Source organism: Pteronotus mesoamericanus, unplaced genomic scaffold (genome assembly GCF_021234165.1).
Source record: "Pteronotus mesoamericanus isolate MK-2021 breed Mesoamerican mustached bat unplaced genomic scaffold, CSHL_Meso_final contig_2, whole genome shotgun sequence".
Taxonomy (NCBI): domain Eukaryota; kingdom Metazoa; phylum Chordata; class Mammalia; order Chiroptera; family Mormoopidae; genus Pteronotus; species Pteronotus mesoamericanus.
This window is the reverse complement of record NW_026555084.1, coordinates 15,439,095-15,455,369: the sequence shown is the minus strand read 5'-3', so window position 1 is coordinate 15,455,369 and position 16,275 is coordinate 15,439,095. Positions and strand designations below refer to the sequence as shown.

General features: G+C 44.0%; 1 protein-coding gene across 3 annotated transcripts in view; it reads right to left on the bottom strand.

Annotated features, from left to right (window-relative positions):
• Nucleotides 1-16,275, bottom strand: part of PDE6A (phosphodiesterase 6A) — a 44,007-nt gene that overhangs the window by 6,231 nt on the left and 21,501 nt on the right. For all 3 annotated transcript variants that reach the window (XM_054567927.1, XM_054567925.1, XM_054567926.1), the window contains exons 7-17: nucleotides 15,463-15,529; nucleotides 13,557-13,604; nucleotides 10,730-10,879; nucleotides 9,932-10,075; nucleotides 8,074-8,139; nucleotides 7,717-7,863; nucleotides 6,748-6,855; nucleotides 4,998-5,107; nucleotides 3,334-3,421; nucleotides 3,037-3,137; nucleotides 2,446-2,553 (exon numbers count right to left, since the gene is read on the bottom strand). In XM_054567927.1, coding sequence (XP_054423902.1) covers nucleotides 2,446-2,553; nucleotides 3,037-3,137; nucleotides 3,334-3,421; nucleotides 4,998-5,107; nucleotides 6,748-6,855; nucleotides 7,717-7,863; nucleotides 8,074-8,139; nucleotides 9,932-10,075; nucleotides 10,730-10,879; nucleotides 13,557-13,604; nucleotides 15,463-15,529 — 1,137 coding nt within the window. The remainder of the gene's footprint in view (nucleotides 1-2,445; nucleotides 2,554-3,036; nucleotides 3,138-3,333; nucleotides 3,422-4,997; nucleotides 5,108-6,747; nucleotides 6,856-7,716; nucleotides 7,864-8,073; nucleotides 8,140-9,931; nucleotides 10,076-10,729; nucleotides 10,880-13,556; nucleotides 13,605-15,462; nucleotides 15,530-16,275) is intronic.

Below are 16,275 nucleotides of genomic sequence, written 5' to 3'. Positions count from 1 at the left end.
CTGAACAAGCTTTTCTTTAAGAGTCTGGAATTTACATCTTTTCTTTTTCTCCATAAACTTGTATTTCTACTTGACTTTCCCTACAGATTTCATCTTAATTTTTTATATAGTATGTGTACATGTGCATCTATGTATGCATATATGTGTGTAAATATGTATATATATCAATGAAAGCCTTTTGAGCATGTATATGCATAATACATATTAAAAGTCTTTCACTGATCACCCTTTCATATTTATCTGCTACCAAGTATGTCCATTAATTGAACTTATATAAATGTTTTTTCTTTGACTAAAGGCCTCAATGTGTTGAAAATTTTTTTTGGATGAAATTGTTGTCATCACACAATTAACCAATACAATGAAATATAAATATTACCTATTTTTAGAAATACTTACTACTCAAAGTAAATTTTTTGGAAATTCATCTCTTAATGAGACAGGATGAGGCTATTTTTTAAAAATCAGTTAATGAATGACTATTTCTTATTCTTAGGCTGAGATAGCATTTAACAGCTATTTATGTAAATTTTTTATTTTTATAAGTGCAGATAATTAGAAACCTTGGGAACGGAAGGAGTTTTGTGACAACAATGTCACCCAATCCCTTGGATTCTTCCACGTTAACTCTTAAAAGTCATACTGTGATCTTTATTCTGAATGATCAATCAGCTAATGAGTCAATTAGACTCTCCTTCCATTTTGTTTAAAGCTAACATCACACTCATTTACTTCCTCAGTTTCTGGGAAGTGCGCCATGAGGATCGGACCAAGGCCTTTCATGGGACTGTAAACCACACCCTGACCATCTCCCTGCAGTACTTTTGTTAAGCCAAGATCCTCAGAATGGGTTAGGCCTCTTAAAACGTTATTATTTATAATGTATCTTCCAGAGTTACATTTTTCATAAAGTGCTTTTATCTTATAACAAGTTTTACCTAACTATGTTTCAGCAAAACTTTCAAGTTGCAGCTCTAGCCAGGTGGCTAAGTAGTTTGGAGCATCATCCCATATGACAAAAAAGGTTGCGTGTATGATCCCAGATCAGGGATTTGAGGCAACTGATTGATCTCTCTCTCTCCTCCCCCCCCCCCCCCCCGCCCCCGCTCCCTTTCTTTCCACCACCTCCACTCTCTCTCTAAAATCAATAAACATATCCTCAGGTGAGGATTAAAAAAAACTGTGAAGCTGCAGGTTTCACTCATTTAATTTATGGGACTGTTTGTCATACTACATAATTGGAAATGCCAGTCTTTCGCTGTCAATTAAAACAGGCGACTCAGGCTCGTTTTTGTCAGAAAGAGCCTGATTTTAGTTTTGAATTCAAATAAGCATGTTAGAATGCATCCTGATGGTGCCCACCTCATTTTTTTATTCTTTATTCTAAGAAAAGTAGAGGTAGATAGATGCATAGATGTGTAGGTAGACTTGATAGACAGGTGGATATATAGATAAATGGGTGCATAGGTAGGTAGGAAGGTAGGTAGGTAGGTAGAGAAACAGACAGACAGACGATTGTGGCATGGATGAAATCAGGTGCTGCTCCTTTAGTACTCATTTATTACTGGTGCACCTGATATCAGGGCTGTCTCTGGACCATGGTACCTTCTCTGAAGGAAGGAAGATCATTAAATGAAAAATGCATCAGCTCCCACTGACTCGCTGTACAACCCAGAGCAAAATTCTCTTTTGCTAATGCCGTGTTTTGTTTTTAACACACATATATATAAATATATATAAAATAGACGCAATATATAAAATAAATATATTTTTATATATATTTGTTAATATATATGTAAATATGACTGATAGGAAGGCCTGAAGCCCTTCCTTGGATGTATAATGCCTTGATTAAAAGAGACTTCGAAGACACCTGTATTTCAAATAGTCCCTCTGTTTGATGCCACAGAGGCCTTCGCTCCGTAAGAGGATTCAAGAAAGAGCAAGTTTGCCTTTATTTTATAAAGTGGGAGAGGAGTGAGGAGCCGAAAATGCCTCACTCACTGTGCTCCCTTAGGAAGATAATATTAAGAAAGAGACCACCGATCCCCTTGAGGCCGTCCGTACCCTGGAGGCCTTGGAAGGCTCTGGGTTGGAGAGGAATAGGTAGGGCCCTGGCCCCGCAGTATGTTGGTTATATCACTTTACCACCAAAATTCTGAATTTTATGAGACAAATACTTCAAATAGTATGCTTTTTGTATATAGAGAAATAAAATAATACTATATTGTCTTGAATTTTAGTGCCAAAATAAAGATTAAACATATACCATAATTTCTGCAATGCTGGTTTGGCACAACTTCATTTTTTTCCCCTTACGTCGAAGGCCTCCAAAGTGGGAAGTGCCCGCTGGGTTATCTGAGGGCAGCAGGGCCTGTCACGTCAGCAGCCTATCTTATGACCCTGGGTTAAGGCGATCAGTGTTTAAGCCCCATCTCAACTCACATAACGATTTCCTTCCGCGTCTGTTCCAGCATCATGTACTGCGTCCATTCCTGCTGCGACTCAAATGTCTTAGATTGATCCACAATCTTTTGGAACATTGTCCTCTTCCTAAAAAACACACCTATTTGTTAGTGGAGCAAATCTTAGAATAAGGCTGCACCAGGGCTTCCGACATTGGCTGTTTCAGACAGAGACTTATTATAACAATACGATTAACAAAACAAGGTTCAAAGTACCAGGACCTGGGATTGAAGACCTGGGTTTCTACCCTGAGCTCTTTCATGGACTTATTATCTGATCGTAGCAAATCTCTTCCCCTGGATCTTAGTTTCCCATCTATTCAATGGGAATAATAATGTCTAACTCAGAGAGTTGTAGTGAGAATTAATGGTCCATAGCACAAGGCTTGTGTACTGAAAAGTGAATGGTCCATAGAACAAGGCTTGTGTAGTAAGTGAAAGTGAATGGTCCATAGCACAAGGAGTGTGTCTGTCACACAGTCCATGCTCATTGACTGGAACTACAGTGTTTGTTATTATTATAACCATCGCTATTGCTCTTCTTATTCTTAAAATGAGAAGAAATACTAACTTGAAGTACAGGGCGAGGTCTGTGGCAATGATGGCTATGTCCATCATATGGACAGCATGTTCATGCTGCCTGCGATTGAGGTTTTGAAAGATATTCAAGCCCTAAAGAGAAAATCAGAGAAGAAATGTGAGAAGTGATGCTGGCAGTAGAGTCACCCAGCCACCGATTGTCACCCCAAGTGGTGGGAGAGGAAGCCCAGGCCAATGGGAAGAGGGCTGCCTGGTCACACCCAGGCTTCAGGTGAGATGGGGGCTCCTGTGCAGGCCCCCAAGCCTGTGCAGAGGGCCCTTATCCTACCTCATCTCTCAGCAGTGTTTTGCCAAACTCCAAGTGGTGTCTTTCCAAGATGGAGGACCCGTGGAGCTTGGCCAGTGGGTTCTGAGATCTGAGTGGATGAGAAAGAAAGAGACACAGCGGGAGCATCAACATGGAATGGCCGAGATGAAAGGTGAAGACATCCTCCAGTCCTGCCACTTCCTAACCCTGCAGGCAAAGAGGCTGAAGTCCAGGATGAGAGGAGCTTGTCACACAGGGAGAGAATGGGAGCTGGGACTAGACATCATGTCTTTCACATTTCCTGACTCTTGGGCTTTAATTTTCTCCACAACTGACTCTGTAGGTCTCCTTGGGGGTCATAGATTCCTTAGAGAATCTGTTGAGTAACATGGACTCTCATCCCCAGAAAAAGGCACACACACAATGCCAAATGCAATGTTAACAATTCATGGATCTCCTGTATCCATCCACGGACATTGGCTCTGGGCCATTCTTTAATGGTCATCAAGCCCCAGATCCCCCATACCTGAATCTTAGGGGAAACCATTAAATTCCCAAAAGCGATGTGTTTGTTCTCATCTCTATTCAATAAATAATTTGTTCAGCACTTACTATGTTCCAAGCATTGACCTCTGCACTTAGCTTCTTACAAGATATAATGCAAACACAATTTCTAGGCTTGCAGCCTGCAAGTATTTAGAAGATTCAGAGAAGCATGTTCTAATAGTGCTTGTTAATGACTTACAGGTTATGGGCCCTGGGCAGAGCCTCAGTTGCTCACCTGTAATATGGGTATAACATTCATCTTTGCTCTGCCCAGCCCACAAGGTGGTCATGGGGGTCCACTAAGATCACAGTTGAAGGACTTTATTTCAGAGGCTGTCTGGAACAGAAGCTCTGTGAGGACAGGGACTTCGCCTGTTTTGCTCAGCAAGGTACCTCCTTTGCCTAGCTTAGGGCTACAACACTTGTATTAGGAGCATTATCAATGCAAGGTAGATGAATAATGATCGGTTACTAACTTCTTAAATTAGTGCAGCAGGTAGGAAGGGAAGGAAGAGAGTGGAGGAGTTTAATATATTAGCTTCCTGTTGCTGTTATAGCAAATGACCACAATCTCAACGGCTTAAAACAATAAAAATGTGTTATCTTATACCGCTCTGGAGTTCAGAGTCTAAAATGGGTCTGTAGGGCTGCCTTCTTTTTTTGGAGACTCTAGGTGAGAATCTGTGTTCTTGCTTTTTCCAGCTTCTACAGGTGGCCTGGATTCCTTGGATTTTGCAGCCTATCTTCCACTTTCAAAGTCAGCAGTGTAGCATCTCCTTTCCTCTTGACCTCCCACCTCCCTTCTAAAAGGCCCTTCTGATGATGTGGGACCACTCAGGTAAGCCAAGATAATCCTTGTATTTGAAGATCCTTCACTTCATCATATCTTTGAAGTCCCTTTTGAATGTAAGGCAACATGTCCCCAGGAGCCAAGCATTGGGGTGTGGACATATTTGGGAGTCATTATTCTGTTTGGCACAGGAGTTTACACAGATCCAAAGGGCAGGCGGAAGTGGGAAGCTTTGGACAGTGGGGTTTACCCCCTGGCCGGTGCGTCTGCCTGGAATCTGTTCGGGTTTGTGTAATGAGTGCTGGGGGTGGGACTCAGGGAGGGGGCCGCTGGGTGAGGGCTGGCTTACTTCATCTGGTAGAGGTTGTTGGTGCCCCTGTGGTCGATGTCATGGCAGAAGGCAGCGGTGACCATGGCCAAGGCCTCCAGGTCCGTGAAGTATCGTTTCAGCTTTCCAGTCTGGAAGGACAATCAGAGGGGCCACTCACTCCACCCTTGTGGGGTTGGAAGCAGGGCTGAGAGGGTAGGTGCAGGGCCCAGAGCTAGGAAACATGAATCTGATCTTGGCTCTACTTCAGTTGCCACGGAGTGACCAGATGTTTGCCTGGGGTGCAAGACTTTACATGCTGGTACTGGAACAGCTCCAGGCAAAGGGGGATGATTGTTCACCCTCCCTACTCCTGAGTGACCCTAGCTGGCTCCATCTGTCCCTGGGCCTCAGCTTCCCAATCTGCACACTAGACGTGGAGGACATTGGGCTAGATGATTGTTGAGAAACGTGCAGCCATCAGGCTATAGGCTTTGGAGGGTTTTTGAACATGGCCAGACTGGTAAAGCTAACCTTCCAAACCAGGTCTACCTGTTTAAGCACAGCCCAGGAGAACCTTCCCCTGAGCCTCCCTCAGATACTTTACTGCTTGTTTATGCTGGCTGTTGGAGTAGAAGGTGGGGCAGAGCCTGGAGAGGTGATGCTGGCTCTGTGACTAAGAAAGAAGTTAAGTCCAAGTGGTTACTTTCTTTGGTGACCTGGCCAGCATTGCTGCCTCCGGGCTCTAGTGCCTACCCTGTCCGTTCCAGCCTCGAGAAAAAGGGATCAAAAGGAGGCAGGGCAGGGCCAGAGATTTGCCTCATAATCTGGATGGAAAAACACTTTGTAATGAAATATAAAGGACTCTGAACCCTTTAAACCAAAAATGATGGACACGAATACACATAGGTATGTCCGCCCAAGGACCCTACAGCATTGCCTGTCATAGCGAAGGGTCAAAAACAGCCCCATGTCCTACATTAGGGGCTGAGTAAAAAAATTATCTGTATTTTGACACTATAGGATTCTATGCAACCATTAAATTATATCATGAATAGGCCTTGAAAATATTACGCTGAGTGAAAAAAGTCAGACACAAAAGGACACATACTGTATGATTGGACTTGGATGAGGTGCCTTGAGGATGCAAATTCATAAGACAGAACGTGGGATGGTGGCCCCCAGGGGCTGGGGAGTGTGGGGATGGGAGGTTGTTTTTTCGGATGGGAATAGAGGTTCAGTGCAGGAAAGTGAAAAAGTTCTAGAGATGGATAGTAGTGCTGGTCACACAGCATTGTAGACGTACGTAATGCCACTGAAGAGTACGTCTGAAATTGGTTAAAATGGTAAATTTTATGTTGTGTCTATTTTACCACAGTTAAAAAAAATGTATAAAGAATGTGATTGGTATATTTATCTATTTTCAAGTGAAAAAAATAGTATTACAGAATAATATTATTCAATTTGGTTATAAACAAAATAAGGTGTGCATGTGTGTGCATACAAATATGTTTTGAAGTTTCTAGAAGAAAATTTGGAAGAAGCTGTGCCAGGGTTATCTCCAAATAACCAAACTAGGGCTGGGGGTAGGCAGTAGCTTCCTTCACTTTTTATTTTATGTGCTTCTCTACTCTTGGAATTCAGTTACGCTAAGCGTGTCCTCTTTTGCATAATTTTAAAAAGCAATAAATTTTAAAAAGCAAGAAGAACATGCTGCTGCTGCTGCTGCAAGGAGCTGAACGAGGTCGGTCATCGGGTGTGGTGGGAGCCCCCAGCCACCGTGGTCCCATACCACCAGCAAGGAGAACATGGTCTGCCCCACGTTGAAGCCGTGCCGCCAGTTGTGGTAGGTGATCCTGCGGTAGCCCTTGCTCAGGGAATACATGAACCGCACCAGCACCTGCAAACACGTGCACATCAGTGAGGCAGCCCGCACCCGCCAGGCGCCCTGCCTGCCAGACCAGGAGGCAGGAACTCGCCATAGATGCAATAATGTTGTGCAAGCCCTTTGCAAACTGCTAACCACTGTCGAAGTGGACGTTATGAAATCAGGTGGATGACTATTTCCACCAATTGAGTTTCATTACTGATTCCCAAACTGTGCCCCAGAGAGCTACTGGCTTGTGAGAAACTGACATGAATTTTGCAGGGAAGGGACACTAGAGAGGTTTTTAAATCAGTGGTCCTCGAACTTGAGTGCACATAATCACCCAGAGGCCTTGTGAAAACACAAGTTCTGATTCATTAGAATTGGGAGAGAGGGAGACAGAAAGAGAGAGAGGGGGAATTTGCATTTCTGATACATTCTCCGGTTGTGCTGATGTGGCTCGGGGTAACACTTTGAATCAAACAAATCTGGGAAATTCTGCACAGATACACCTCCCCCTTCTCTGTCCGTCTCTGTCCCCGTCTAGTTTGACAGTTAGGAATTCTGCAGGGAAAAAAGCCCTCTATAAATTGATTGAATCCACACTTCCCACCGTTGTTTGACTATAAGACCTTCTTTTCACATTCCTTGTACTCACAGCCTCCAGAACTCAGTGCCTGAGATCCTACCTCAAGAAGCCAGTGCACCCAAAACGTCACAGTTGTGAGAAACTGTGCGTGTCTTTTTTGATAAATGACTCCTCTGTGCAACATGGCTAATGCTTTCAGTCCTAAAAGCCAAAGGTATACCCTTTTTAAGTATAGATTCAGTTTACGTTTCCAGGTTGAGTTTTAAAAGGGAGAAAAGCAAGCAAGCAAGAAGGTAGGACCCTACCTCCTGCGGAATATGAAATTTATCCACCACTTTGAGCTCATAATACATCTGTATCCCACACTTCACCAGCTCCAGTTCCGTCAAGGGCAAGTCACTGAAGTGGAATTTATTAATTTCATATTTCTCTGCATCTGGAAGCTCTTCTTGCTGTGGAAGGACCGGAGTCAAACGATTAAGGCACATGGAGTGTTCCTGGGTCTGTCCATGCCTCCCCCAGCCCTGTCTTGGTCCCGGGTCTGCTGAGAGGATCAGAGCAGGGTGGCAAGGGTAGCTCTTTGCAGAGACCAACACTCACACACCGCGCATGCTCGGGGCGGGGGCACCCCGGGCTCGTTCTGTGTCAGGGGCTGTGCTCACCAGGATCTCAGCCAGCTCCTCCTCCTCGCACTCCCACGGCTCCTTCCCGTACACTTCTCTGGTTTTCTGCACAAAATAGCCAAGAGGAAAAAAATTAGTTATTGTACTCCATCTAAGGTCTAAATATGCCTTCACTTTTACATTTTCTTTTTTCTCCTTCCACGAAAGTCCTCTCAGCAGAACCACCAACCCAGAGAGGCTGCTGTTTAACATTCACGGACAAGCAAATTCAGAGTCATGGCAGCCACATTTGAGCTCTGCCACTTACTAGCAGTGTCATTGAATGCCTCTGATCCTCCCTGTCCTCACTGGTAAAATGAGGTCAATAAAAGTATTTGACTGGTGGATTAAAATTAGATGATGCAAAGTCATATTATAAAAACATAGGCACCACTGAATTAAATATGTGATGAACATAAATCCGTGCAGTGCTCAACACATAGTAAGCACTAGAATTAAGTAATGTTATTGTTGACATTGTTACCATTATTGACTGGGAGTCCAGAGGCCTTGCCCACGGTACTGGTTTTTCCACTTACCTCTGTGTGACTTGAGGCCAGTGCCTTGCCTGTCTGGGCCTGTTTTCCCACACACTAAAGGAGAGGGTGACCTGGCCCCAGTCACTCATTTTTGATTTCTTTACCCAGAAGACAATCTATTAACTTTTAACTGGTTCACTGAGGCTAGGCCTCCAGAGTCTTCACATACCCATTATTTGGCTGAAATTATGGACTGAGACAAGCAAACCCTTCATCCAAACTGGACTTTTGTACCAGTTATTGGAATGAAATGATCAAATTTGTTGTGATATCTTCCTGGCTGAAGAAATAACTTCTGAAAACATTGGTCCATGTTGTTTCAACTTGCAAGGTCTCCAAGCAAGGTCTTCGGAATTCAACTAGACATCATATCCAATTCCATTTCGCTAACTCAGCTTACTTCTAAATTCTCTGTCTCTTTGAGACCAAAATCCCAAGAATGATGAATCACTATTTCCCTCAAATCTTGTTCAATTTCCCACACCAGGTAGGACTCTCCTCTAGAGTATCCTTGATATATAATTATCCAGCCCCTACTTGGATACCTCTCCTGATGGGGTGTTCACTACCTTGTGAGGCAGCCTCTTCATAAGCATGGTAGAGAATTTGCTCATTATCCTGATAAAAGTTGAGTGAGACCAATTTAATGAACTGGGTGATTTGAAGACAAAGTTACTTCCCCATTCTGGGCCTTGATTTCTTCATTTCTACAATGGAGAGAGTAATCCTTACCTTGTCCACCTTACTGGGCAGCTATAAGCATCAAACAATGTAAGTGTGAAATTGCCTTATAAACTGTAAAATGATAATATTCTGTGAGGGCTCCCTATTAGCATCTAAATCCCTGTTTGCTCACTAAATTCCTCTATGACCTGATTGGCTCTTCTAAGTCAGCTGATCCCTTAGAGGGAGTCTCTGAGAAACTGCTGTCCGCAGGTCAGTCAGGTAGAGCTTCCTCTCCGCGGAGGTTGTGTTTGGATGACTCTATCCCCGGTCCCAAGTCAGTCCTAAGCACAGTGAAAAATGGAGTTTCTAGAGCTGGTCAGCCAAAGTTTGACCCCAAGACTGACGTTACCCTTCACGAGACGGCTGTCCCCAGGCCACACAGAGAGTTGTTACGTACAACTCTCTGGCACTTGTTGATCCATCCATTCATTCATTCCACCAGAGGACCCGCAGCACACCTGTGCGGGGCAGCGGGGCAGAGCAGTGAGCGAGCCCACCCTCACTTCTTGGTGTTTTGAGTCCCACCTTACTCTGGCCACATCTCCGGGGCAAAGTCTTTGCAAGAGGAGGAACAAGAAAAGAACTTGACCCACCAGGATTTTCTGGATTTCTTCATTGTCACACTTCACATGGTATTTTACTATGTCCTGGAAAATATCCTTCCTGTTTTCAAGTTTGTTCATTGACTCATAAGTGTCAGGATTTAAGACAGACCAGCCCAAGAATTGAGTCAAAGACTAAAAAAAAGAAAAAGGAGGGGAGTGGGGAGAGAGAGAGAGAGAAAAGAAGGAAGGAAGGAAGGAGAGAGAAACAAACAAACAAATAAATAAAGGACCAGAGAAAGAACAACCAGGTTTCATCCTGCTTCTGTAACTTCGGACAAGACTCTCTGAGCCTCCATTTTCTCAGCCATAACATGGGCTTGATAAACCAGCTGCTGCTTTCTCAAAGATATATTATGATGGTAAAATAATGCAGGGGAATGCATTTTCAGTAAAGCACTAACATACATAAAACATTATTCTTGTGCATAAAAATATCACAAAAGGGAATGTATTATATGTACTTGGGGACAGGGGTAGATGGGAACTCTACTTTTGGCTCAATTTTGCTGTCAACCTGAAACTGCTTTAAAAGATAAAGTTTATTAATTTTTAATAAGGGGAATGTGGATTTCTCTGACAACATATGGCAGCGCAGAAATGAGGGGGAAGGAGAGGGACCTGAAAGCTGGGTCAGGTAACATTGACAGGTGAGCTCCCCACCCTCCACAGTCAGGGCGGCAGCAGCACCCTGGGGGCCCTGCCACGAGGCTCCAGAAGCCATGCTCATAGCAAGCTGACTCTGCATCTCTGAATCTCAACATCAGAAGACCTCCTTGCAACCCGCACCTCCATGAGGGTCTCATCCATTTCGTCAAAGGGTTTCCCATCTTTGCGATTGTAAAACGTGGCCACCCCAACAATTTCTTCCTTCTTGTTCACAATGGGCATAGAAAGGACATTTTTAATCATCCATCCGGATTCGTCCAGGGGCTCTTTCTACAAGAGAAGAAGCAGAGTGGGTTTCCCTGAGCGGCAGGCTGGAGGGGCAACTGTGATGAACTGCACACTGCGTCATGACCCTGGTGGCTGAGGGGACAATAAGAGGAAAGACCTTGTTGGATTTTGCATGGTTTCAATCACCAAACAAATGCCATGTGCAGGTAGCCCATCTGGTTGCAGCTCCTTAAGCCAATAGTCAGGCTGTTGTCATTCCTAAGGTGTCAGGGCCATCACCTGCCAGGCCATGTGCCATGTGCTGGAGACATAATGATGTGCACAAATAGTTCATGGTCTAGGGTTTCCGAAGTGGGCACTGACCACAGGGGACCGGCTTAGAAGGAGCCATGTTAGGTATTCTTGTAACTTTGAATTAATCAAGTAGATAGAAACCTGTGCCTTTGCCTCTCAGTCGGACTTTCTGTGTTACTTTGCAATGTCATTTCATCTCCCAGGCCTCTCTATGCTCATCTATAGGTGGGGACAGTTGTAAGAGAATGTGCCTCATGGAACCAATGAGAAAATAGAGGTGAAATTTCTTGGTGCCCTTTGTGAGTCACTTCCTATCTGTCTGAGCCTCACTTTCATCATTTATGAAATGGGGATCACTGGACTGTATAATTCCTATGCCCACTGATTCATCAAACAGTCATCAAACACCTTATAATGTGCAAGGAACTGGACTAGAAGCTGGGGAAACCCAGGCAAATAAGGCACAGATGTTGTCCTCTGGCAGCTCCTAATCTGGAAGGTAAATGAGCAGTTACACTGCACGTGGGGAGTTCTTTATGGACCAAGGGAGCCAGAGGAGGGAAGAAAGTCAAGGAAGGATTCTTGGAGTTGGCAAGTCTTCCCGTTCAAAAATTTCAAGATTCTTAAGGTGACAAGATCATAATTGTTATTATTTAAGTAACACTGGAACACAGCACCTAGTGGGAGAATATTCCCAGAAGGATAGAGAACATCCCCAAAGAGCACAGGGCCATGGCGAGGAAATGAGTTCAAGACCTGCCTTTCAGACTCATAGTTGGAGAGCAGATGACAGCTAGTGGGAGTAGGGAAGGGAGGGGAGGTGTAGAGGGATTGAGCAAAAAGGAAAAAGGACTCACGGACATGGATAACAGTGTGGTGATTGCTGGGAGGAGGGGTATAAGGGGACTAAATGGTAATGGAAAAAATATTTAAAAAGGTTAAATTGTAAACAAACAAAAATGAAGATCTGCCTTCCCCCAACTCTACCTAGAATTCAGGGAATTCCATCCTTCTGAAGTCTATGATAAGGAAACATTATATGGAAAGTGAAATAGGAAAACATTGAAGATTTTGAAACAGGGAAGTTACTTGATGTAACCTATGTTTAAAAAAAAAATTATTCATGCTACTTTTTGGAGGATGAGTGGGAGAGAAAGACTAGAATCTAAAACCAAGATGAGATCTGATTTACTAATGTGGGTAAACTGTAATTATTGGGATGACTTGCAGAAAGACCAAGTCCTGTTGTGGTCATAATCAGGGGATCAACTTTCAGCAAGGGCGTAGGCTTGTCACACTGAGACAGTCAAAGTCACGGCACAAGACATGCGACTTTAACTCTGAAAGCATGTTCTCCCTGAGCTCCTTCCCAATGTTCTTTAAGGAGTAAAAAATAATTCACTAATTTTCTTGGCCATGTTTCTTTTCCTTCCTTTGTAATTATTTCCTGATTGCTAATGATTTGTTTTTCTTATGTGTAGTATGGGAAACTCAAGTATTGACAGGACACCTAGAGCGAAAGAGGTCCAAAAAGAGAAGGCTCAACATTTGACCAAAAGAAGATAATACTGCGCTGAGAGGAATTAGTCTAAAAGACAAGGAAGGGTCATAAAGGATGAAGGGAGACACATTAGCAGAGAGAAAAACTTCTTGGTTTTGAGGCCTTCGGGCCCTGTGTGATCTGGCCTGTCTCTGTCTCCTACTCCTCTCCCACTATCTCGGGCCTATCTAGTTCCTCCCAGTAAGCCTTCTCTTTCTTGAAATCTTTTCTTTCTTTACTGTCAAACATAATTTATTAGGGACACATACCTTTATTCTTCTCAGATGAAGTCAGCCCCACCCCTGTCCCTAGAGACTTCCTCCTCAGTCCCTTTGCCCTTCTCCTGACCGGCTTCCTTCCCACATGATCAGAGTCCCCTGCAGACAGATGTCTCGCCTGCCTGGTCCACCACTGTGACCAGGGTAGCATTGTGTCTACATGCCTGGCACAGGGGCTACCCTTCATCAACATTTGTGAAGAAGACAAATACAATCAACTGGCACACTAAACGATACCTTATGAAAATCCCAAGGAGGCAGAAATGATATTCAGCCAGGGAAAACAGAATAAAACTTCCACAAAATTTCATAGCAGTTGAGGCTGTCATCGAAGGGCAGACGGGAACTGGGCAAACCATGGTCTCTTACGGAGAGACCAGCATAAGCAAAAGGCCTGAGGCCAGAACACAAAAGGTGTGAATTTTAAAACCAAATGAGACCTTGAATTCACCAAATTAACTCCCTCCCCACCTCCATGGGCCCAGGACATTTTTTCCCACTCATGCTTTCACTTGGTTGAGACTGCTTCCCAATAAAATTGATATTCTAACCCCCTTTTAGGGGGAAAAACATCAGGTGACTAATAAAGAAAACAAAAATGACTTACCTGGAATTTAAAAAAGTCTTCCGCGGGTGCATTCATGATGTTGCAAATCTGAAAGCCGTGAAGAGGAATAATGGAGCTGTTATTAGACTTGACAAGGTACCAAGTAAAGCAATGAATGTTATTTCAGAAACACCACATCCTTGCCCAAGGCATTCACAGTCTTTTCATCAGGTAGATATGCTCAAGGTGGTTTGGAATTATTAACTGAGGCTACTGGACAGAAAAGCTACCTTATAAATGTTACTTCTTAGCATTTGCTTTGCTCTGAAGTCATTTCCAAGCTTTGAAAAACTAAAGACTACAATTTGTCATCGTTAAGAGCTATATAGTATCCTGCTTTGTGGTCCCCCTTTGACTGCATATTTGGACTGTGTCCTGTTTTTGGTTCTTATTCATATAAAACAATAATGCTACTCCAAACATCTTTGAATCAATTACATTTGGGTTCTGTTTTGTTTGTTTTGTCAGAAAAGCATTTTTCCTTGGGGTATAAACCTCAAAAACAGAATAAGGAATAAAAAAATGTTGTAGCTCTGTTGTGTACAGCCAGATCCGTCCCCTGGGAACTGGACCACCTTACCTGACCACGCAGACAATCCTCACGTGACCCCTCTAGACCCCGCAGCGGGGCCACCGTGTGCAGCGCTGTGTTGTGTGTACTGCACAAAGACGTATGGCTGAGGGGATGACTGGGAGCTGAAATTCTGTCTGATCTTGACTTGCAGAGCCATGGCCCTAACCGTTCTGTTTACAGCTGTTGAGAAGGGACAGCTTTTTCTGGTTCCTAAAAAGGCACCATAGGGTCTTGTAGTGACCCCACCTGTCCCAATAGGCCTGACCATCCCGTGGTCTCAGAGGGGAAGCTGCCCCTGCTCCTTTGAGAATGGCCCACCCACTGCACCATCCCTCTGGCTTCTCCTCGGATCAGTGCCATCGGATGCCACCATTCTCTCCTGATCTCTGCCCTCTCCAGGGGCTCTGCCCCTCAGCCCATGAGCACGCTTGAGTCTTTCCCGTTTTTGACAATGAACTTTTCCCTTGACCCAGCAAGGTCTCCGTTGCAACCAACCAGGCTTACTCCTCTTTCTCTCGCGTGCTCTACCTCCTCACCACCCATCCACACCTCAGCAGACCACACACAGGCTTCTCTCTTCACCTTGCCCCCAAACCTGCTCTCAAAGGGCACGCTGATGTCCTCCTAATTGCCACACACAATGAGGTTTCGTTCTTATCCTACAGATCACTTTTGTTGCATTTCATTGTCTCCCTTGTTGAAACTTTTTACTTCCTTGGGTTCCATTTTACTTCCTATGCTCTCCTGAGTCTTCAGGCACCTCTGAAGCCTCCTTCTGTTTCTGCGTGTGCCTGGGGAATGATACCAGGGTAAAAGGCTCAAAGATGGGGGCCATGTGCAGCTAACGGACATGACCTTTCTCTCTGAAGCAGGAGATGCTGTCACTCCACCCTTGACCCTGCGTGGGTGGGGCATGGTGGGAGGCAGAGCATTTGAGTTCTGCTATCCATCGTACGGCCGGAAATGGGGCAGAGATGAGGGGGTGGGAGTGGGAGCCAACTCTCTGGTATGAGAGCTTGGGATTTAGTCTGTGGTGAGCCTGGAAGACCAGCCCGTCATGACTTTGCCCCTGACATATGCATAAGTATCTTTATTAGTCAGTGAGACTATGTAATTTTCCATCTAAAGGTTCTTTCTGTATATTTCACATTTTCTCAAATGTCAATTTTCTGTTCATCTCCTTGGATCACCTCTCAAGTGAATTAAGAAATGAGAGAATTGGGCTTTTAGATGTCCACACTTCTCATCATTTTTTTCCACTCCCTTGATCTGAAATTTTTTCACTTTTCCACCTGACATAAAACTCTTCCCCTTCAAAGTTGTTTTACTTACCAGGCCATTTTGGGCAACATAAGTGGGGAGGCCGCTTGCTAAAGCCCAGTGGTCAGGAGGCGGACTCCTGTAAAAGCCAAAGACAAATGGTAGCTTATGCCATAGGGACCGTTGGGCTGAAAACTTGAATCTGGGCCTTTGCTCTCCCACGATCTGGGGCTCCCAGCACCTGCCTGTGTTCACTGTACCTGAATGAGTCTGGAATCTTGACTAAGCATCTTAGTGTCCAAATGTAGACACTGAAGCAAGAGTGATAACTACATTTTATTGAATGAGCACTGAGTTTGACTAGCCAAGAAAAGCGACAACATTTGTTCTACAGATTGTTATTGGCTGCTGAGCACAAAGAGATACCATAATTCCCTTCCATTAATACTTACAGAGAGAGAGTTAGTACCATACAGAGAGTGGGAAACTCACCTATGGTGAGCTCCTACCACATACAAAGCACTAAGCTAAGTGCTTTACATGTTATTTATCCCTCACAACAATATTACAATATTTGGCATTATTATCTTTTACTTGTTCATTGTGAGAAGAAATACACATGTGGGAAAGTACATTAAAATCAGTTGTTTGAAAGTAAACATCCATGAAACCACACCCACCACAAGAACAACCTTGTCTGCACTGTGGAAGCCCCCAACTTGGCTTTCCAAAGGCAGCCTTCTCCCTAACCCCAAAGATAACCACTGTTCTGACATTACAAGTGATTTCTTGATTTTCTGTAGTTTTACCATTTAACTATGCTTTCCAGTACCCTCTAGTTTAACTTTGCTGATTTTTCAACTTCATTTGGATGGAACCATCCAA